This window comes from Dermochelys coriacea, chromosome 1 (assembly GCF_009764565.3).
Source record: "Dermochelys coriacea isolate rDerCor1 chromosome 1, rDerCor1.pri.v4, whole genome shotgun sequence".
Classification (NCBI taxonomy): domain Eukaryota; kingdom Metazoa; phylum Chordata; order Testudines; family Dermochelyidae; genus Dermochelys; species Dermochelys coriacea.
This window is the reverse complement of record NC_050068.2, coordinates 280,639,640-280,664,738: the sequence shown is the minus strand read 5'-3', so window position 1 is coordinate 280,664,738 and position 25,099 is coordinate 280,639,640. Positions and strand designations below refer to the sequence as shown.

The window sequence follows — 25,099 nt, the reverse complement described above, 5'->3', positions numbered from 1 at the left end:
TTGTTAAATTTAACCTTTTTGCTAGCTGTGACCAAGTCATGGCCACGCTACCAGTATGTTTTACCCTTTCCCCTCTAACATCTATCATTATATACCTCTTTTTAGATTGTGAACTCCTTGTGGAAAGGGCAATACATTCTTTTCTGTCTGGAAAATATCTGGCACACTGAACATGCTCTCATGAACTACTAATGCTAACACTAGATGCCATCCTCAGCTGCACAAGAAACAGATTATTTTAACATAAATGCTAACTATTTGATGTTTAAGACCATCTTGCTCTAGTAATTCTAAGACAGGATTTCAGGGAAAACAGAGGGTGAGCTCATCAGCCCAGAGGCCACCCACTCCCCCTTACTCTGCATAGGAAGCATATTGTCCCTGCTGAGGTAAGTTACAACTGCCTTGCGTATTACTTCCAAATATGAAAAACGAATTAAGCAAATAGCTGGCCAGGTTAGCCTGTTTATGTATAATACAGAAACATGACTCTAGGCTGACAAATGAACACCTTGGAATGTTCTATTTTGTTTAAAATTCACTTAAGAATATAAAACAGAAAATTCCTCAAGTTAGTGCTGCTGTGTATTCTCCTACCAGGACAGGGCCCCAGGGAGAGATGGGATCCTCTATCCTTGTTTCAACAAACGCTTTAAAAAAAATTAAGAAACACTTTTAATATTAAAAAGTTGAAAGTTGTATCCCTACCATTTCAATGCAGAGTTCTTACCTGTACTTGTTTTTAAAATTAATGAACAACCAACATTCACTTCTCATGTCTATCATTCCCAAAGGACCAATGAGAGGGAACCATATTATATATATATATATATATATATATATATATATACATATATATATATATACATATACACACACACATATATACATACATATACATATATACACACACACACACACACACACACACACATGTATCGGAGGACAAAGTTCTGACCAGCTCATATTGCTGCGAATATAATTTCACAAAAGTACTGAGACAACAGGGAAACGTTTGGGTCCTCTGTGGGTCATCACATTATATTTTAAAAGTTTATGAAATGTCTCCTCTACTGCTTGAGCTGTTTTTACAGAACTTCTTCCCAGAGTTCAAATGTTCAACACATCCTTTCTGCTTTATAAATCCGTTATTTTTGTAACTGATGGGGTTGGTGATAAACATAACCAAACTGTAAATGTAGTTATTTTAAAAGCTGCTTCACCATTTCAAAACATTGTGACTAGAAAAAGAAATATCCTTCATTTTATTTCAAATTCTTCTTTATTTGTCTGATATTGCAACCTCAAAATTTGCAAAGTGGAGGCAGAAGCAGCAGAGATATTTTGAGGTTTTCACTTCAGCTGCATGACTTTAGAACCCATTAACCCTGTGGAACTGGCACAGAAAACCCAGGAGAAGCTGAAGAACCAAGCACAGAATAGTCATTAAGATTTAAAATACTACATGGGAGTCCTCCCTCAACTATGGAGCAGTACTGACAAGAGACTGAAAGCTGCATGACAAAGGACCTGAGCAGATTTCTCCTCTCAAGTCCCTCCTCCAATGAATCTAAAAATGCAATTTGTATGCCTAAAACTAAACGTTAATTTCAAACAATTTCCATTCTACCCACCTATCCAGATTTATGAGTAGCTTGATTCCAACATGCAACACCTTGGATCGATCAACAATGAACACACATGGTCCCAATATGTATATACATTAAACAATAAATTATGTTATTTGAAAAAGTGTTTTCAGTTAGATTACACATATGGAACATCAGTTAAAATTCCTGTCCTCTATTGGTTTGTGACCGCATGTTAATTTATTAAAAATTGCTACTTGTTATTTCCTGTGTTTCAGAAGAGTCCAAGTGTTCAGGAACACAAGTACTTGCTTTACTATATATATGGTACAGTAAGTTACATACTTGAGGTTCTTGTTTACAGTCTCCTTGGTTGAGATATAAATAGAACAAGTTCCCCCCTCCCCATAAAAAGTAGAGTGGGTTTATAAATAAAATGTTTAACAGGGGGTGCTTTTTCTTGGACAATATATTTTTGTTAAACAACTAAAATCCTTCAGGTATGTAACATACATGTAAAAGTCTCAGTAAAACATGATGAAACTCAATTTTGAAAATACTTAAAGCGAAGTTTTATAAAAATTGAAAGCAAATATTCTAAAGAATACAGAGTATTCCAATATTCTTAGTGTATTATCTAAAACTCATTTAGTCAAGCCAATTCACATTTTTACACTAGAATCAACACAGTTTATTCTTAGACAATAGAACTATCTAGAAACACAGATATAAAGACATTTTATTTTGTTTTACCTTCTTAATGGGTGATGTAGGTGTCACTTGACCAGTGGTTATCGAAGATGCTGTCACAGCTACAGAAGCTGGTTGTGCACTGATGTTATTTGTATTATTAGTTACAGATGCCAAGGGTTTGGTTTTGTCTGCAAATAAAACATTTAAGATGGGTCATTTGTAAATTTATTGATTTCATATTTTATAGAAATCACATTTCTTCAGAATACGTTAAAACCCTAGTTAAACCTTCCAAACTAACATACTGTTAACCATCCCATTTTCTATTCTTCAATGTTTACTTCTGTCCCCATCCATTTTATGTATCTCTTGGTCAAAAACAACAAGACCTTTTCCCATAGTCATTAGGTATACAGCACTGCCATTTACGTTAGTCAGAATTACATGTTCTTAAGGGTTGCAGCTTCAGGTCCTAATCATTTGCTGATGCCTCTCAAAAAAGTTAAGCTCTCAGACGCATGAAGGTTAAAAAAAAAAAAAAATATCAGCCTACTTAGTTTTGGACAGTGTGAGTAACATAATCCTTGTTCGGTTTGGACTGTTTGTCTTTGGAAGGATTCAGAGTAACAGCTGTGTTAGTCTGTATTCGCAAAAAAGAAAAGGAGTACTTGTGGCACCTTAGAGGCTAATAAAATTTATTTGAGCACAAGCTATTGTGAGCTACAGCTCACTTCATCGGATGCATTCGGTGGAAAATACAGTGGGGAGATTTATATACACACACAGAGAACATGAAACAATGGGTTTTATCATACACACTGTAGGAGAGTGATCACTTAAGATGAGCTATTACCAGCAGGAGGGGGGGGGGGGGGAGAGGAAAACCTTTTGTGGTGATAATCAAGGTGGGCCATTTCCAGCCGTTAACAAGAACGTCTGAGGAACAGTAGGGGGTGGGGTGGGGGGAGAATAAACATGGGGAAATAGTTTTACTTTGTGTAATGACTCATCCATTCCCAGTCTCTATTCGAGCCTAAGTTAATTGTATCCAGTTTGCAAATTAATTCCAATTCAGCAGTCTCTCGTTGGAGTCTGTTTTTGAAGCTTTTTTGTTGAAGTATAGCCACTCTTAGGTCTGTGATCGAGTGACCAGAGAGATTGAAGTGTTCTCCAACTGGTTTTTGGAATGTTAGAATTCTTGACGTCTGATTTGTGTCCATTCATTCTTTTACGTAGAGACTGTCCAGTTTGACCAATGTACATGGCAGAGGGGCATTGCTGGCACATGATGGCATATATCACATTGGTAGATGCGCAGGTGAACGAGCCTCTGATAGTGTGGCTGATGTGATTAGGCCCTATGATGGTATCCCCTGAATAGATATGTGGACAGAGCAAGGACTGGCCTGTTTCTTCACTTCAGCAGGTGGGTATTGTAATGCACCACCCTGTATCGGAAACCTACTGACCACTATTCCTACCTACATGCCTCTAGCTTTCATCCCATCACACCACACAATCCATTGTCTACAGCCAAGCTCTACAATATAACCGCATTTGCTCCAACCTGTCAGACAGAGACAAACATCTACAAGATCTCTATCATGCATTTTTACAACTACAATACCCACCTGCTGAAGTGACGAAACAGATTGACAGAGCCAGAAGAGTACCCAGAAGTCACCTACTACAGGACAGGCCAAACAAAGAAAATAACAGAACGCCACTAGTCATCACCTTCAGCCCCCAACTAAAACCTCTCCAACGCATCATCAAGGGTCTACAACCTATCCTGAAGGATGACCCATCACTCTCACAGATCTTGGGAGACAGGCCAGTCCTTGCTTACAGACAGCCCCCCAGTCTGAAGCAAATACTCACCAGCAACCACACACCACAAAACAGAACCACTGACCCAGGAACCTATCCTTGCAACAATGCCCCTTGCCAACTCTGTCCACATATCTATTCAGGGGACACCATCATAGGGCCTAATCACATCAGCCACACTATCAGAGGCTCGTTCACCTGCGCATCTACCAATGTGATATATGCCATCATGTGCCAGCAATGCCCCTCTGCCATGTACATTGGTCAAACTGGACAGTCTCTACGTAAAAGAATGAATGGACACAAATCAGACGTCAAGAATTTTATAACATTCAAAAACCAGTCGGAGAACACTTCAATCTCTCCGGTCACACGATTACAGACCTGAGAGTGGCTATCTTTCAACAAAAAAAAACTTCAAAAACAGACTCCAATGAGAGACTGCTGAATTGGAATTAATTTGCAAACTGGATACAATTAACTTAGGCTTGAAGAGAGATGGGAGTGGATGGGTCATTACATAAAGTAAAACTATTTCCCCATGTTATTTCTCCCCCCACCCCACACCCTACTGTTCCTCAGACGTTCTTGTTAACTGCTGGAAATGGCCCATCTTGATTATCACCACAAAAGGTTTTCCTCCTTTCTCCCCCTCCTACCTGCTGGTAATAGCTCATCTTAAGTGATCACTCTCGTACAGTGTGTATGATGAAACCCATTGTTTCATGTTCTCTGTCCCACTGTATTTTCCACCGAATGCATTGAATGAAGTGAGCTGCAGCTCACAAAAGCTTATGCTCAAATAAATTTGTTAGTCTCTAAGGTGCCACAAGTACTCCCTTACTTTTTTGGAAGGACTGTAACTGTTTACTCCTAGACAACAACATTCTTCTCTATTTTTATTAATAAACGCCTCAATTCAGCAATGTACTCATATATGTGTAACTTTACGCCTCTAATTAAGCACAAGTTGTCCCAATGGGACTAAAGTTATACATGTGGTTAAGTACCTTGTCCTGAGCAATATACTGCAATTCTGCAAATAAACAGAGATTCTGATCGAAAACTGATTCAGAGTTTTCAACGATAATACAGGACTATTTACATAGTACAATGAGTGTACATTGCATTACAGTAAAACAGGTTATTGCTTTAAAGAGGTCATTGTCTAAAGACAAAACAGGTATAATACAGTACAGCATAAACCACAATGGAATGATATTAATGTGTAGTTCTACCATGAAAAGTAACTAATTAAATAATTGGCACCTCCTGATTCCAACAATCTGCTCCCCATACAAATTCAGTGATATATATTATTTACTACGTTTAAACTACTTTTAACTTCTATAAGCAGCGAAGAGTGACCACAGACCTGGAGAGCAATTAATCAATGAATAAAATTGTTAGTTTAACTTCCAATTGCAGAACCTTTATTGCTGGTGATTCATGTGGCAAAGTACCTGGCTTGGCTTCAGGTCAAATTGCCAAGCCTGGCACTTAGTAAAAACACATTTTAACTGGTAAAGTAAGCACATCTTCAAGTTGGAGGGGTCTTGGTGTATGTGATATGGTGTGTATTTCATGAAAAGCTCCTTGCACACATAGGGAAAACATAAAAGAAGGCACAAACTCTGTATTCACTTGACAAAAAGATCAATTAGACAAGAAATGTGGATTGTCCATGTGAACTGACAGAAGTATGGAGACAGATACAGGTGCAGTAGTTAAAGAGAGATTTATAAGTGAGGAGTACAGCCTTGAATCTAATGTGGAAGAAGAGAAGTAGCAGCATAGGAATTCAAGTATGGGGGAGGAGGAGCGAGATGAGAAGGAAACGATAAAGCAGCATGACAACTTTTGAAATTATCTGAGGGAACGGCAGGCCAGCAAATAAAACTATACATTAATTATATGAGTGAGTATACGTACTAAATTTAAAAATCAGGAGTCAAGCTACCCCAAAAATCATGAAACTTAAAAAATGAATAAACGTAAGTTTTTTATTTATTTTCTGGCTGGTTAGCCTTTACAGCATGAATTCACATATTTAAGCTTTTTTACACCCCCAACCCTTAGAGACATAAACTTATCTTAAAAAAAAAAAAAAAAAAAGTAGAGATTCTCACAAAATTGATAGCCTCCAGGAGTTGAGGTTTTAAGAAAACACAGCAACTATCATATCACTTGTGATAGTCACAGGAGTTTGCAACACTACATTTGTGTGGAAAAGCGCTTCACATTATCCAGCTGGAATTTTCATTAAATTTCTGAGAATTTTCATTGTAAAGCTACATTAAGAAGAATAATGGGAAAAAAGGGACGGCGCAATTGAAATTTAGAGATGCAGCTCTTCAGGGAAAAAAGCCTAACTTCTCTTGCTTGCCAAATAAAGTATGATAAAAGCCTTGTTTATATTAAAGAAAGTCCAAAGTTTACATGAAAATTAATTCTTGTGTCACAGTCAAATTTTCCTGGCACAAAACCATCCACTAATAATCAAGAGAATTAGAATTAGAAAAGTCATGGAGTTCAGGAAACATTATAGCTAGCTCAGTGACTGAGGCATCACTGCATGATCAAAAGTGACTTAAGTTTAACAAACCTCAACCATTCTAGAGGAGGGATGCAGGAATACCAAAGTGATGTTTGACTCTCTAAGTTTGAGAGTGTTTTTGCAGTATATCATTAAACATTTATAAGAGATGGTCTCATTAAAATCTAAAAACTTTGAAAATCTAGTAAGAATTTAGTTCTGGAGCTTATCCCATCCACAATTTCATTTATGGCAAACATTTTTATTAGTCCACTGCTGAAATGTAGCTCAGGTGGATGAACTGTATAAAGGCAGAATATTTTAAAATGAGCACAGAGGGCTCACAAGGATATTTGAATCATTTAAAAATGTTCAAGTCTCTATATGCAAACCCTGTTCTATACTGGTGGGGGCGGATCAATCTAAGTTACGCAACTTCAGCTATGTATTTAGATCGACTTACCGTGGTGTCTTCACCGCAGTGAGTCTGCTGCTGCTCCCCCATTGACTCTGCCTGCGCCTCTCGCGGCGCTAGAGTACAGGAGTCGACGGGAGAACTCTAGGGGATCGATTTATTGCATCTAGACTAGATGCAATAAATTGATCCCCGCTGGACCAATCGCTGCCCACCGATCTGGCGGGTAGTGCAGACATACCCCAAGAAATAGTTTTATAGGATTAAAATGATAATAGTCTAAAAATAGAAAACTAAGTAGTGCAACTATATATTAAGCATTTGTCTAGATATTTTGATGCATGCCTCTAAATTAGTTAAATTATTTTTTACCCCTCTACAGATTTCTTTCCAAATACTAAAAAGAAAAGGAGTACCCGTGGCACCTTAGAGACTAACAAATTTATTAGAGCATAAGCTTTCGTGAGCTACAGCTCACTTCATCACGAAAGCTTATGCTCTAATAAATTTGTTAGTCTCTAAGGTGCCACGGGTACTCCTTTTCTTTTTGCGAATACAGACTAACACGGCTGCTACTCTGAAACCTTTCCAAATACTGTGTGACTTCTTGTTCCATTAGGCATTTGTTCTTTCGAATATAATGCACTTACAACTACAGTTGTGTCAAACATTTCTCTGTTGTTTTACATATTAAAAGCATTGCTATATTAGTAATAGCTGTTTAAGACTGCCTAGCATATTTTATATCATACAGAAAACAAGTTTAAGCAATGTATTTACACCTTCACCTACCACCACATGGAGGCATAAAACACTGCCCCTGATATACATGGAGGCCCAGGTGGTGATTTAAGTACCACTGCTTCTGTATGGTGACAGAGAAAAGCTCCCCATTTGATCTGCCTGCAGGGAAAAAGGGGCAGTTGGGAAAGCAGCTGGTAACTCCTCTGAAATTGTTTGATCACCCACATAAACTAACCAACTTCTCCTCTCTCCAACTCAAGGGGCAGTCCCTAGAGCAGCCACATGCAGACGGAAAGGCAGTTATCCAAACAGGCAACAACAGCATTGTTTTTCCAAATATCAACATACGTAGACAGACACAGGAGAGAAAGGCTGTAAGGAGATAAGAGCTACTATGCAATTTGGTGGTGGCATGAGAAGAGGTGGCAAATTTTGATGGACATTTGGGGTGGGCTGGGTTTAGGAAGAGGATTTGCTTCCCAATTCCCCCCCCACTCCTGATACACACTATATTTGTGTTACTATTTTAAATATTGTTACAGCCCTGTGTACTTGTACATATACACACACGTGCACAAAATGCTGAACATTTGCTCCAATCTAGGAGTGTAAAGAGAAGTCTGAACAATGGCATCCAACTTAGATTTTTAAACAAGTCTGCTGTAGCGCCAGTTTCTCTACAAATGAATCTAAGCTCTTTTGAATACTATTAATCTTGAGCTGAAGTTGTATGTGAAGCAGATGTTGAGCTACTACCAAAAATAATACTTTTTTTAAACCACATTTATTCCAGTATACTAATAATCAATTCGAAACACGGGTCTCTTTAATTTGTCAATATCTGAGACAGAATTATCCAGTGCTTTTGTCAGAGTCTGTTCCAAGATGACAGAACACATGAGGATGTTTTCTTTTCCAGTACTTCATAATGTAAGGCATTAGGATGGTGAGCAAAGAACTCTACTCACAGAGGTCTTATTTCTGTCTTTTCTTTTGTTTCCTCCCTATTCCAAATCCTTTTTAGGTATGTTATTTGAGGTCTCTGCTACCTTGTATTATTCTCTGATTAGCAATTTATAATCAGTATTTTTAATCAAATTAATGAATTAAGGGTTTCAATTCCAATCACTGCCATAAATACAAGAATATAGCTCATTGCAAAAAAATTCATGAATTACATTGTGTTTATAAATGAGGATTTAGATTTAAACTTGTTTAAAAACCTCTTAAAAATTTATTGAAACTAGAAAGTGGCCATCAGTAAATTAAATGAAAAGTGGAATCAAGAAGCTACAATGATTAATTCCTGTCATCATATAAGCCCAGTATAATGAGCTTAATTGAATCAACATCCTAAACCAAATAAACCTCTCCAAAATTATTTACCTGTTTCAGCTTCAGATTCTGAGTCTTCTTCCTCATCCTCTTCACTTGAGCAGCTGGATTCATCCTTCTTTCCCTCTTCTTCCTCATCTGCTTTCTCTTGCTCCAGAGACTCAATACTAGATGCATTCTTTTCTTGCTCAATAATCAAAGTTTCTTTGCTGGAACCAAAAATATTAATTTCAAATAAAAAAAATATAGAATATCTATTAACTTCAGTAAAACCAACCAGCCAAATAAGTACTTAGTATTTGTGAAAGTTTATGAAGTTATTATTTTCCTCACCAGGAATATCTTAATTATTTACTTACTTTTTAAATGGCTTTTGTGACTGATTATTATCCATGTTGGCTGTAGATTCAATTAAGGGAGATTTCTTTTCTTGTTTTTCACTATGAATCTTTGAGATATAAAATGATGCAATTAAATTGATAGAATGGTATGAATTACACATATTTACTAAAAATGTTATTAAAAAAAGATACCATCTCCTGCAGAATATAAGAAATACTCTATTTTACAACACAGCACCCCCCAAACAAGCATTTGCCAAATAACCGTATACAGCATTTGCCTTGGGTAGTTAAATACAGTGAAAGCTTTGCCTAAAAAATCACTTTTCCTTTCAAGATTTTCATATCTTCACTGACCAAACAGAACAAGGAAGATGGCACAGAAGGGCAGTTAAGCACCTCAAGTCAAACATGAAGGTTAATTCCATATACTAATCTGAATTAGTTATAGCTTGTATATAAACACACAAGCACCATGAGAGAGAGAGAGAGAGAGAGAGAGCGCAATCTCTAAAAAGCCTACCAGATTTTGCTTCTTTTGTAATTCTTCTAAATATCCTAGAATATCTTCATCTGCTACATCAAATGCTGTCTGACCCTGGTGTGGAAGGGGAAAATGTAATACATCATAATTATAAAGCAGGATTTAAAGAACAGATGATATCTAAACTAGTAACATGATCATGTAATAAGACGTACAACTGTAAGTATGAGCTAGATCTCATCACAAAATTGGTAGCATTCCACCTGTTTAGCAGTGATTCAGCAGAATTTTGCAAATCCACTTCTAACCTGAAGCTGAAATGAACAGGAAAATATACATGCTCAGAAAAGCATTTCTCCGTGGGAAAAAAAGATTTTATTGGAGTAGAATTTTAAATTTCGTAATGCCATGAACCCAGTTAAAAAAAAATGTTTGAAAGACACTTATCTTACTCTGAGCCTCAATGGGTTTTAAACAGCTAAGAGAGTCATCCTAATAGCTGCTTGTTATATGGTGCTCAGGAAAGGTTGGGTGTGAGTATGATGATCAGCTCAGTAATATATGGGGAATGGACACCAATTTCATTTAGCTGAAGACATCTGCAACTTTCTAACTTCTGTGTGTGTGTGTGTACACACACACACACACACACACACACACACACACACACACACACCCCTCTTCTTATTATATGTTCCATTCTATGCATCCAATAAAGTGGGCTGTAGCCCACGAAAGCTTATGCTCTAATAAATGTTAGTCTCTAAGATGCCACAAGCACTCCTATTCTTTTTGTGGATACAGACTAACACGGCTGCTACTCTGAAACCTGCAACTTTCTAATTATCAAAGGTCCTTCGATCATAAAGTTAAAAAAAATTATCTTGCACCAGGTAAACAGATAAAAGCAGTGCAGGTAACACTGCCTATAATTAAGGTTGCCTGATATAAGCCTTTCCCTTATAAGGACCAGTTTTCAGTTGCCTATGAGTTTACAAACTTTAATCATTTGGGCTGAAATTTACTCTAAGTGTCTGCCTTAAGGTGAATACTTTTAGAGAATTTCAGCATTTAGCTGCTCAGCTACTTCTTCAAACAAGATTGGGGGAAATGCTGCTTAGCCATGTTAAAAAGTTTCTTACAAACTGTTTAATTGAGAAACTAGTGCATAAGTGCTTTGGAGCAAGGACTTGACATTTGATGGGGGATCACCTGGGTTTCAAGGATGTGCTGTTTGCTGTCCCCATAAAAATTCACCCAAATTTGGCCAAGCTCTGAGCCTCTGAAAAACTCAGTTCACACATGCTCAGTAGACAATTTTTAGAATTTGGCAGCAAAATTCTCTGAAAATTCTGTCTAATGAGCAGATTTCTGTCCAGGGCCGTGGGGCTGAGAATCTTCTTACAATAGCTCCTTCTGTTATCCTTCATTCTGATGTTTCTAACTTTTGAGTGATCGACTTTGCAACCTTAACATTCTTTCAAGTATTTTTTTATGTAATACTATTAACAATGTTATCTGAATTATCAGGTTACTTTTTTATTTTATTTCAGAGTAGCAGCTGTGTTAGTCTGTATTCGCAAAAAGAAAATAAATACTTGTGGCACCTTAGAGACTAACAAATTTATTTGAGAAAAAGTTGTCATGAGCTACAGCTTACTTCAAACTGTTTCTCCAATCTTCCCCAAGGCTGTCTGAAAAGATGCTGAGAGGGAAAGGAATTTTTTTTTCTGTTCATAATATAAAACACTCCTTTTACTTTAAAATGAATATTTTTTCTTAAAATAATTACTGTAAGTCTTTAATATTAACTGATAAGGGGTATTTTGGGGTAAAAATAATCTTACACCTAAATTTCTTAATCTCAAATGTTCTCTCATATCTGATATTGTCCTTTTGAATTAATGGTTTTCAAGCTACAGTAATATACTTTAGGGGAATTATGGATTAATGATGCTCTATTGGTTTCATGCTTCACAACCATCAAGGCATGTCATTAGATTGCAAGACACACCCTTAGTCACTGTATATAACCTTGCAGGGGCACCTTCTTTTTATAAAGGGCATAGCTCAAAGTAATATTTACATCAAGTGAATCATTTTTAAATGTTTAGGTAATAAGCAATTTTAATAAAAATATAAAATCTATGAAGCATTTTTTCTCTCCAGATAATCTGTATCTGAGACATGTTCTGACTCATCTAGTCTAAAAAAACCAATTAAAATGAACACCTGTCAGTCTGTTGTTGTTCACTGCAGAAAAGGAATTTTTCAGAGAGAAATTGACCAAACATAGTAATGATGCCTTGATCAGCTCTGCCAGGAGCCTCTCTGGTACAAATTTCCAGAATGCCAAAAACTCATTCTTTAGGAAGACATTCTCTGTAACAGTAACGTGCTGCAAGTCAATCAAAGACAGCTCTGCTTATGCTCAATGTAACTGCAGAGCTATAGTCTATTAGATGTAATGCTGATTATTTAATATTGTGAACAGTTCATGATCCTGCCATCCTGTAGTGAAACAAACAATTGTTCCAATATGAGTAGTAGTAGTTGAGGAAACTGGATTCAACTATTATTCTGATTTTGCACCAGCTATTTTTTCAAAATGAAAACCCATTTCTCCCCCTAACCGAAAACCAAGACATTCATTACTATTAGAGTTTCTCCCTACTTACTGGTTTCAGAGTAGCAGCCGTGTTAGTCTGTATTTGCAAAAAGAAAAGCAGTACTTGTGGCACCTTAGAGACTAACAAATTTATTAGAGCATAAGCTTTCGTGAGCTACAGCTCACTTCATCATCCGATTCCGTGAAGCTGTAGCTCACGAAAGCTTATGCTCTAATAAGTTTGTTAGTCTCTATGGTGCCACAAGTACTGCTTTTCTTTCTCCCTACTTACTGTAGCTTTAGTAGGTCATAACTACTCTGCTTCAATTTTGCCAGTTGTAAAATAGTGGTAGTAATACTTACGTACCTCATAGCAATGGTGTATGCAATTTTATGATGAAAACTATCAAATAAACAAAGCTCAATTAGCCAGTGCTAACTGCTAGGATCTAAAACAGGCCACTACTGTCACTGATTACAGTGGATACAGAAACTGAAGTAGGTTTACTTTTGCCCATCCACTTGTCTACGGATTTTATTGTGTTGCACATTTATCCATTTTGCTGGAAAAAGTTTTATTTAAAAAAACAAACCAAAACCATATGTCCTATAAATCCCCTACAAAGCACACCACAGGCAACCAACACTTGTTAGCTGATACCCCTGTATTTTTTCACATTAGTTTTTAAAAATCAGAAATAAAAAATTGTTTGGTTGTCCACTCCAACCAAGAGAATATGTAAATATATTCAGTTTTAAAACTCACAATCTGATTCCTATAAAATATGCATTCACGGAAACAGATTATGAACAAATAAACAGATAAATATGCAGATTTAAGCTTGTCTTCACTAAATAAATCTGTTGGTTGGTTGGTTGGAATGCCATCATCTTGCAATGTCTTGCATCCACACAAAACAGTCATTGCAACTATTGGTTGCATCAGGGAGTTACAGTACACAAGATTCCATCTTCAGATCAGGCTAAACTGGTGCTGACTTCAACTATTCCCTTTCTCCAGCCCATTGGAATAGCTGAAAGGCCACCAGTGCACACTGTCCTCCTCAAGTCATCCCAATATGCATTTATTTGTATTTGGAACCAAAGGCCCCCGTTTCCAACAACAGCGTGCTGAAACTACATGAAGTCCCAGATGCACTGGTAGAAACTACAGCAAGCTGGGCAGATACAGCAAAACTACATCAAAAACAGTATAGTTGAGGATGCACTTAAGTGTGGCAAAGGTAAGGACAACGACTAACTCCTTTCAAGCAAACAATGTGTGACCAACTCCTTGCTTGGTGTAAACACATCCTGTTTGTACTGGACAAATGATCCAAATTATGTTTTGGTACAAAAATCAGCAATGAAAAAATTAGCAGTGTTGTCATTTAAAAACGATCATATCAGCTTCAGATTTAACAGCTCATTAAGATAAAGGAGAGGAGTTCATACTTGTCTTTATTGTTTCAATCCGTCTGGTAGCCAAATAAAGACAACTATGCAGCCACTTACATTGTGAAGGCTATTTTAAGCAAACCCAGGACTGGAAAGGGTTCTTTCTCTTCGATACATCTTAGATGTGTGCTGCACAACTGTAAGCCAGGCAACATGTGGTCCCCTATGCTTCCTACAACCCAGTTGTCATCTTTCAGTTTCTGTGGAATCTTTTGGGTGTGTGCCTGCAGGCTCCAAGCAGTGTCAGTTTACAGACAAAAAGCCTGAAATAGTCACTTTCAGAGGTGTAAAGTGCACCATTTATCTCAATGACATTAACTCTGAAACTGAACCATTTATATATTAGAACTGTAAACACACTTCTTGCTGATCATTTTAGCAAAAATATCCAGCATAGCTAAATATCAAACATTAAAGATGCAGAAGACCTATTAGTTTGTGCGTATAATCCATGTCCCCCAGCTGCTCTGTAATGGTAAGGATGGATTCTGGGTGACTCCAATGAGAGGGGAAAGGGGAGTGCATCTAAACAGAATACATAGTATATTCAGTAGAGACTGACTAGGGAAGCTTGTGGGAGTTCATTCTGCAGCTTACTCATTTCAGCATATGACAATTTCAGATTCTCAAAAGCGTTCAGCATACCACGTGGATTTAGGGGTGGGAGGATGTAAGAAATGTAGGGTACAGTCTCAACCTGCAGCCACAAGCCTCTATATGGAAAACTTCAATGAAAAAACCTTCTTCAACTTTTTAAAAGAAGTGTCCAAGGGGGGAAAAAAGGCTTAAATGACTACCTACACTGAATGAAACAAGACAACTTCAAGAATCTGGGGGTGGGGGAGAAAAAGGACTGTTCATACTGTCTGCCAACACTTTTTTCACTGGATTCTGATAAAGCTTAGATCAAATTCAGCTACATTTGATTGACTCATCTGTTTTGTGAAGGAAACTTAAAGCCTGCCAAATGGAAATTTAAAGCTTGACAAGTGCCCATAAGTAACAAGGCTACAGTATTTGTGAAAATCCATATGGAAGTCCTTACACAAAGCTATTCTATCTGGAGTGTGTTAAGAGATAACATGTTGATCTGGGTCACAATTTGCTTAACCACTTCAAAGATAAAAGCAGGCCAGAAAGTTGATTTCAGAGTAATAGTTGTATAACTTTCTGTTGATGTACTCCCTCACCTGGAACCATCATCTGTGGGCTCTACACTTACAGCACTTTACAAATAAAAGTTTTCCATTATCACTAAAATATTCTATGTACATTTATATGCAAAGTAAGGCCAACATTTCAAGCCCGTCTGCCTAATGTAAAACACCCAAGTAAATGTTTGATTTTCAAGAACTATTGAAATAGGCTTTTTTTCCTCAGGTAAAATAACTTTGCAATAAAAGTATTTGTTGAAATGCCTTCAATCCACACACAGTCCATCATGCCAAATATCTGAAGCTAGGCACCTAAATAAAAGTGTCTTGGTTCTCAGGAGCTGCTCAGCACCCACAACTCAGATTAATTTCAAATGAGTTGTGGGTACTCAGCATCTCTGAAAGACAAGCCACTGATTGGGTATTTTGCAAAGTTACAGATGGAATCTCTCAGCTGCACAGGTTAAGCCCTGTACGTCTCCAGCCACCACTGCTCAGCTTCTCTTGTCTGCCTCTCCTCCGTCCTTTCTTGCCTCAGTTTGACTGAAGATATCCAAGTTTTCTCTGGGACAGTTCTCCAGAATACCAACCACCACCACGTGCACCTCCAGTCCACAAAAAAGTCTAAGGACCCACTTGGTAAATGAACTAAGTTTTAGGGGCAGATTTAAGAACGAAGATTAATAGAGCTCAGTTAAATCAATTTCTGACTTTCTGATGCAACTGAAATATGTTGTCCGAGTACAGTGTTATCTTCTGGTTTTCAGTAGTTCTGTGCGTATTTATACAGGAGCAGAAAGTTTTTTAAAAGGCAAGTTCATCCTTCTTAATGTTTTGACTCTCTAAGTCTAACCTAAACTTCTAGGCATAATGCCTGATTTTTGAGATAAACTACAAAGTTTACCCTTAAGTGGTTTCCTCCTCATATAAATTATAGATATTTACAAACTTAGTTCTAGTTTAAGTTTTTATGCCTAAAAACTTCTTAAATGGTTTTTTAAAAAATTAAGGAAAGGCTTGGTGAATGAATCCCCATACACCTTGAAAGATGTGCAAGAAAATTCACATGCACTACAGGCACTGAAGAGTAGAAGTGGTTCATGGTCCAGGTAGAACAAGGGAAGCAACCAGAGCCTCAGCCCCTATGGACCTGCAACAATAATTTAAGTCCTTGCAAAGCTTATAAACTTCATAGGAATGTTTGGATTTTGGGGGAAGCAGGTCCGCTGCAGAGTTAAGGAAGTCCACAGTTCCTAAGCTCTGCCCAACGGAAGAGCTGAGAACCTGCAGCAAGAAAGCATGAAGCTACACATTGATACATCATTTAGTAAGCCCAAAGCTGTCTGCTATGTTTCCCAAATACACAAAAGCAGCACACAGTGTTAACACTTCAGTGCACATAATACAAGAAGAAACTGCTTTTAATAGTTAATTTTGCCATCCCGCAGCCCAATGCTAGTCAAAGACACCAGCATTCACCTAGGTGAAACATATTAAAGCCAATCTGGGGTTCAAGCAAAGCTCCTGAGTTCTGATGAACCAAAAAAAGTTAAGAAAATGTCCAGGAAGTAAGAAACTGAGTAACATTAGATATCAAAAATTGAAAGGCCTTATTTTATTTAATCTTAAACATTCAGAAAAATTCTACCACAGCACAGGTTCCCACTAGTTTTATTTCAAATTTAATTTTCAAAGAAAAATAGCAGAGCATATGGGGCAATTGTTAAAAACTCAGTACAAAATTGAGTCAGCCATCTACCTACAAGTCAATTTAGAAAACAAAAAATTTAAAAAAAAAATCTGAACACAAACATGCTGGTTCTCGCAAAACATGCATTACAGAAAGTGCCACGTACAGGAATGGCACATTACTACTACTGTTCTTACCCTGGCTTCTAAAGTCACTTTAGAGACCAGAACTTTGCACCTTGACAAGGATTACATAAAAATCCTACCACTTTGTTGACAGTCTCCGTATCACACAGGTTTTCCACTAAAATTCGACACGCTTCTTCTTTACCCCAGTGAGCAGCAGCATGAAGTGGTGTCCAGCCATCATAATCTTTAATATTTACATCATAGCCAGCCTGTATTAAAAGCCTAAAGGAATTAGAAGAATTAGATCTAGAATACCACTGACAGTAATAATTAAACTGCCACTAAGTGATAAATTATTTTAAACAGTTTTTAATTTTTCTTGCCTTCAATTCACTTCTCACACACAGAGGTAATGGTAAGTCTATGTTAAAAGTAACACTCAATTAAAAAAAAATAAATCATATCTTCCCAAGAAATATTTTCAATCTTATCATTACTATTCCCAAGATTACTACAACAAAGAAATTCAGAAGCTAGTTTTTCCAGTCTGTTTTGTCCACATGCATTTAACAGTTTATGTATCATCAGACAGTTCTCCTTCTTGGCGAGAGTCTTTTACACAGGAACAGGGGACAGAAGCGTTTTTTTAATTAGGACAATATGACTGTAAAAGCTCAAAAATTATCAGACACACCTTGTTACAGGTAAACTACCTGAAACTATTTTTGAATTAATTTTTTGAGCTGATGTCATCCCTTTAAGATCACACATGGCAAGTGCTGTGGCAGAATAGTGCTTAGTTGAATCAGTGAAGCTCTTCTCAGAGAGTGCGGGACCTCTCAAATCAACTATGTCCCATCCAATGAAGTGAGCTGTTGCTCACGAAAGCTTATGCTCTAATAAATTTGTTAGTCTCTAAGGTGCCACAAGTACTCCTTTTCTTCCTTCAGCTTAAGTTCAGCATTACTGATTTCATAGTTCAAGAACCAAAAACAATCAGCCAATACTTCCCAGAATGATTCCTTAGGAATATGGGTGTGAGAGTCTAAGTGTGAGCAAGTGCAAGAGAGATCATATACACCATAAGATTAATGAAAGTGTCAAGTGTTCTAACAGTAGCATCTTCCAACGATTCAACTTTTAAATGGATCAATGCAGAAACACGGTCTAGCTGTTGAAGACCCATTCGTTTGTACACACGAGGAAGGGTATAAATGTAACATAAACCTGCAAAAGGTAGTTAGCATATTTGGAGAAAAAGAAAAATAATTATTTATCCAACATAATTTCCATAAATAATGGCTCTTAAAAAACAAGGCTGGCAAACACTATTTGGCTGCAGATATCAAGGTATTACCTGAAAAAAAAGTTTTTTTTTTCCCTACTGAAAGTAATTAGAGTTTTTTCCTAAAGCAACATTTAACAACCCATGTTGGGAGTGTAGGATGGGGGAGAATATTTAGTTGCAAAATACTCCGAATAATAATTTAGTTAAGATTACATGGCATTTAAGTAAGCTAACAAACAAGAATATTTGGTAGGTATACATTTTGAGTCTGCATACTAAATATTTATTTTTATCAACCAGAAGATCAACTGTTCATGTGTAGAGATATCTTAATATAAGTCATGGTTTCAAAATTATGTACCTCGCACAGAATCTTCTTACTGCAAAGAAGTCTAATATAAGGGCATGTCTACATGGAGAAACGGGCACTACTATGACATTGTAATTATGTCACTGTTCTGGAATGAAAAGTGATTTTTTCAGTATAGTTTATATTGTTCTGCTATACAAAAAAAGTCACTTATTTCAGAAAGGACTGTCCCCATGGGGAGTTATAACAGCATAGATATCACAATATATAGTTATACTGCTATAGTTCTGCAGGTCAATTTCCCTATGTAGACAAGGCTTTACAATGTCAGAAGTAGTGAAGTTTATTCATTGAGAGCACTCATTTATGTTCACTTTAAGGTACCTTACTGCTCTGCCAGTGCAGGAGCAGTAAAGTACATTTATACTTACTTTAAGGCCAATTTACATTGCCAGAGTGGTGCATAAGCCACCTTAGTGAAAACCAGGGCCTAGGTGTTTTCATTACAATTAAAGAGAAGGGATTTCACTTCCTTTCAAAATAGGTATGTCAGAGGTAGACAGATCAATTGTACAAAATATAAGCAGCTAGATTCTTGGAGAGTCCTCTTCATGCATTTCAAAACTATAAAACATACAGAATACATATTGTAGTCTCAATGGACAGCAGAAATTTTAAATTTAAAGTAGTCAACTAGTAACTAAGAAAAACAAACTCCATAGCCCTGTGAATACACAATTCACCTTGGTGCATAAAGCAGATATTTCAAAAACCTTAAAAACAGGGACTTGCATTAGTGATTCACTATCTGTCAAGTTTTAATTAAATGAACACAAAATCTCAAATTCATTTTGTCATTCACATTTCTATTTAAAAAATATTGATAAGGCATGTGAACTAACTGTTCTCCTTATGATAAAATATTGATGTATTTTTTTTAACCTGAATCTTTTTTATTTTATCCTCTAGGACTGTACAATATTTATTTTATTCCATATATTTTCTTCAAGATTTCTAAAACTATTGGTCCCAAAATGAGATCTGCATATTTCTGAACACAAGTTCTGGCCCCAAAAACAAATGTGATAGTCAAACTGAAAACTAGCATTTACAATGAAAAAACAAAGTAACTGTGTTACAGCATGTTGCTTTAGTGTTGTATTATTAAACAGCGATCTATGAATCAGAGCTATCAGCCGAATCAATAGTGTATTGTTGTCACATTTACATCATATTAGTTTACACAAGTCTGTAAATAGGCAATACTGTACATCTAAATATACAGAAAACAAGATGAGCTTAAAATATAAATCCATACAGGTGACTAAATTTTATTAAAATATGTAGCATCTGTTTGGCCCACACAAATGTTGTGCTTAGGTTTATGTGGCCATCCTGTACAATAAGGTTGGGCCCCACTGAGTTAAAGGATAAGCAAAGTATGAATGTTTGCAGGAAAAAAATTGAGTTCTCTTGATAATGATACATCTTTTAAAGCTTTCCCTAAGTAATCCTTCAAGTTTTGGAATAAAATTACTAATTTTCTTCTCTCAAACCTGGATAGCTTTAGTCTGGACTATATCCTCTGAACTACTTTTACTACATAAAAACAGCACAGTAAATGATGGTTTTAAACCAGGTGTATTATCCCAAAGATAACTTGCATTAAAGAAAGGTATCCTTTTTCCTTAATATATTAAGTCAAAATATACTTCAGAAATATGGATATTTTTGCCATAGTGACATTGAGGATTCAAATTTAATATGTACAATACTGTCAAGTTTTGAATAACTCAAGTAAAGTCATGACACTGTGTAAAGTTTCAACATTAGTTGAAAACAGGAAACGTAACTGTGAGAAACAGGTAATTCTAAAGATCACAAGGTTCCAGGATGCAATCCAAAACCTTTCAATAATATTAAGGCCAAGTTATTTTACACTAACATCTGGACAAGCTTGGAGACATGGAAAAGTCTACCATTTAGAAATAATACTTACTTTAAAACTTCTGTATACCCTTTAGCAGCAGCTACATGAAGTGCTGTACCTCCAGATTTTGCATGCCTGACATCATTTATACGGCCACTGTTAAGCCACTGTCTTGCATCTCTAAGCATTATCCGTTCTTCTTCTTTTCGAGCTGCCTCTATATCAACCCCTAATTGAAAAAAAAAAAAGAATATAGTTTCATTTCAAACATAAGGTCATCATTAACTGATAATTCCTACACATTCCTTGCATGTGGCAATAAAAACAACATTGGCTAAACAATATCATTAAAGTATTGGGGCAAATGTTAAATTGATGTTTTAAAATAAACCTTGAGAAAGTGTGGGCACATCCATTTTGTATTTTTTACATGCAAATCCTCTAGGATGATTTTCAGAGACAGACTAAAAACTTGCCTTTTAACTTTATTATTAATTTACATGGGAGTATAAATTAATGACCATGAAAATTTAATGACTACTACAGTGGTCACTATTAAATAGAAAAAGATTAATGATTAATTTTGTCAAGTTATCATACTACTACATCTCAAATAATATAATGTTATTTCCTAAATCATACAGCTTGTGATAAAGATTGAAAAAACAAGGTGAGGGGTTGGCTAAGGGGTTCCAATTATGTGTGCAAAGACATAAGCAATGGCTGTTGAAAATTGTGTTTCCCGCAATTAAGACATTTTTAGAGCTATTGCTTTTTCCAGAGAACCTTTCGTAAAAAGTAGTTTCTAGCTTCTCTTTGTGAAATAATGATTTTCACCCTGGTAATCTAGCCTTGGAAAAAAGCTTGCAGGATAAACAGCAAAAGTGTATCATGAACTTTTACCTCAGAATTCTCAGAATACAAGTTTTACCAAAGACTGTACGTAGCATCTCTTATAGAAAAGAGTTTGTGGTATATAAGAGTTTATAAGGAAGGGCAGACTAGAAAGAGCAATAAAAGTTCAACAAAGCAATTTAAGTAGAGTATAAAAAGTGTACAAAAGTTGATAAAACAATGCTGAAGTGTTAAAGTGAGAATGCTACCAATCTCTTCTACAGCATTTTTCACAAATAGATGTCAAAGCACTTTACAAAGGAGGTCAGTATCATACTCCCCATGTAAGTAGGAAGCACACAGCACAAGCATTTTAATTGACTAGCTACAGTAAGGGGAGTAGAGAAAACTATAACAGTGAACAGGAAAGAGATGGGGGCTGTCACTAAGCAAGAGTGCTATTTATGCTGAATGGGAGAACTGGACTCGAGGACAGCTGAGAGCAATATACAGGGAAAAACAGCTCTAGGAAGTGTGGTTATCAAAAGCTCAAATCAAAATTGGTTGACCTGTAACAGAGAACTTGGACTGTTCGAGCTAAAACAGTACACAATAATGAAAAACAGAAAAAGAATACTACTCCATGTCTAAATCCAAACTGCATAGGGGTTTTAGATGGATTGAATGTAATTACCCAAATAATTTTCTTAGGACACCAAAGTTAAACATCTGTTTTTGCAAAAATCGCCATGTGACTTTTAATGACCACAAGTGGACAACATGGTAATTTGTTTTATGATAGTATATATGGCAACATGCTGTTTTCTTGTCTGTAACATCAAGTTAATTTTCTATACCTCCTTCTCTAACAATCTACAATGTGTTTCAAAAAGCATTTCAGCAATAGAGTTTTCTCTTTGCTTTCATCCGTGAAGTTATGTTAAATTTGGTATTTCCATGGCAACAAATATGGAAATCAAGTTTTAACTTAATTGCAGAATCATGTGGAAAGAGATAATGGATTGAAAAAGATTCTTGTTTGAATGAGAAGTCTATGATGACACCAATATTAAGAGTATTTTTATTAATACTTTATAAAAGGTTAATAAATTATAGATGTTGCTGACAGGAGTAGTGTGAGTTATAAATGATTATAAACATGTCAGTAGAAGTATTATAGATCATTTATAAGGAGCCTACTGAAGTTTTGGACATAATTAATTATTGACTAAAACACCAAAGATTTATTAATCCTTTATAAAAGAATGCTGAACATAAATAATACATAACTCAAAAGGTTCACAAAAAACCTACTTAGCCAGGAGGCTAAAATTTACAAGCTATGTGTACACACAAGAGACAGTGCCGTGGTGGGAAGTTTAGAATGCCTCCATTTCTGAAAGAAGTTTGGGGGAAAAGGAAATATAGGACATCCTGTATATACCACCAGACCCAGGGTGGACTGATTTAAAACAAAACTATTTAAATCAGCAAACACGAAACAGTGGTTTAAATCATAATTTTGATCATATTTTGCATTTGTACATTTTAGTTATTGTCCTAAAGAAAGGCTAATTCTCACTGGTTGGGAACCATTAACACATGTTGATTTGCAACTAAATACAGCCCTTTAATGTATTTCCGTTTGCTAACCAAGAGGATACACTGTGGACATGTCTACATGTACAGCACTGCAGCAGCATCAATAACCCCTGGGGAATTCCACACTACTGCGTGTGTGCAGAATTCATGTCTTCCACAGATTTCTATGCTTCTCCGCCAAAAAGTGACTGACAGGGATGCAAAGGGAAGCTGCAAGAGCAGTCACACACCACTCCCTAGCAGCGCCAGTACAATGTTTCAGGCACCCAGAGGAGACAGCAGAAAGGTAAATCACCAGGGGGCTGGAGATACCCAGCCAGTTGCTCCTACCAGGAGCCAGGATCAGCTGCTAACTCCTGGCTGGGCTGGAGGCAGGAAGGGACGGGACCTTCCTCTTCCCCTGCAAGGAGTGGCTGGGGCTGTGTCAGACCCACCACCAGAAACCGCCCCAAGCTGCAGGAAGCTCAGCATCCTCCCCTGCTTCCTGCACCCATCACTCCTCAGCTGTGGCAGGAGGGGGACTATACAGAGAGCTGCTTCCCCATACACCCAATCCCTGTGCATCCAGCCCTCCCAAGCCAAGCCACCTCTGCCAAACCTCATCTGGTAATCCAGAACTCCCCTAGCCCTCCATACCCAAGCCCCACCCCCTGCATCTGGAGCCCCCTGCACCCAGACCTCCACCCCTGCATCAATACCACCCCCCCACTGAGCTACCTGCACTCAACCCCCCACCCTGATGCACCACCCCGAGCCACCACATCCAGACCCCCATGCTGACAACCAACTAGCTGCACCCAGACCCCCCCCCCATACACCAAGCCCCACTTCCCCAGCACCGAGAGCTCTCTGCTGAGCCCCAACAACCTTCACCTGGAAGCCCCTGCAGAATCCCATTGCCCCTGTACCTGGAATCCCGCAATGAACCTCTGTGCATCCAGATCCCCGCCCCCCACCTAGACCCCTCACTGAGCTGCCTGCACCCAGATTGTCCCACAAAGAATTCCTCTCACCCAACATCTGGATCCTCCCTCCCCTGCACTGAGCCCCTCACACTTGGATCCTGGCTGGTTGAGCCTACCTGCCCCACACCTGATGCAGAGGGGGATGGCCCCAGGGTGTTTCTGGGGCAGGCCCAGGCCTTGTGCTGTGTCAGGGTCGGGTACAGCCTCTCCGCTGAGTCCGTGTCCTGAGGGTGGAGGTGGGGGGGCTGCAGGATGTTCTTCCACCTTCGTGCAGTCAGTTGCCTGTGCTCCCCATTGCCATGCAGGAGCTTCTACATTGATTTATTGACAAATAAAACCTGAAGAATTTTAAAATACTTTGTGCAGAATTTTTAATGCCTTCAGGAGTAATCAATGCAGTTGCATTGCTGCAGCGCGTCTGGTGAAGATGCTCTACATTGACAGGAGAGAGCTCGTGTCATCATAATAAAACCACCTCCCTAAGCGACAGAAGCTACGTCACTGGGAGAAGCTAGCCACACCGGCGCTTATGTTGATGTAACTTATGTTTCTCAGGGGGTGGCTTATTCACACCTCTTAGCGACAAATTCTGCCGATGTAGAGGCTATGTCTACACTACATATATACACGTTTATTTAAGCAAGTATATAATTTAACTTTTTACTACATTAAAGTTTTACTTGTGGTTTGTGGCAAGCTCTATTTGGATGGAAATTCAAACTCAATTTCAAATGCACAAACAGTGTTGTAATCTTTATAATTAAATAAAACTACCTTAAATGTGCTGAACACTTAAGAAAAAAGTTTATCAAAACATGTTTTACATTTAGAATTAATGGATTTATTAAACAAAGGAAATAGTATCTACAGTTAGTGAACTGAACTGATTGTTTCTGGTTACCATGTCCTTCAAGATTTTAGAAATCGTTCTTCTACCAGAAAAGACTACTGCTTTCAAAAGCTGGTCTAGTATTGCAACCAACTCTTGTTCCAAGTGCTTAAGAACTGACTTCTAATGATCTTGTTTAAAACTTGGCAGCAAACATGTACTTAACATTATTAAAATCATTTAAATTAAATACACAAAAATAGACTATAAATAAGTTTAGGTCTTAACATAGCTTGTCAATTCCAAATTGAATGTAAAAAGATTTTTTTAAAAAAA

The 25,099-nt window shown here is 37.3% G+C and overlaps 1 protein-coding gene across 2 annotated transcripts in view; it reads right to left on the bottom strand.

The window, feature by feature from the left end:
* Positions 1-25,099, bottom strand: part of PPP1R12A (protein phosphatase 1 regulatory subunit 12A) — a 224,151-nt gene that overhangs the window by 75,506 nt on the left and 123,546 nt on the right. For both annotated transcript variants that reach the window (XM_038397391.2, XM_038397399.2), the window contains exons 4-9: positions 20,603-20,762; positions 17,143-17,287; positions 10,007-10,081; positions 9,502-9,590; positions 9,194-9,351; positions 2,343-2,470 (exon numbers count right to left, since the gene is read on the bottom strand). In XM_038397391.2, the coding sequence (XP_038253319.1) occupies positions 2,343-2,470; positions 9,194-9,351; positions 9,502-9,590; positions 10,007-10,081; positions 17,143-17,287; positions 20,603-20,762 (755 nt within the window). The remainder of the gene's footprint in view (positions 1-2,342; positions 2,471-9,193; positions 9,352-9,501; positions 9,591-10,006; positions 10,082-17,142; positions 17,288-20,602; positions 20,763-25,099) is intronic.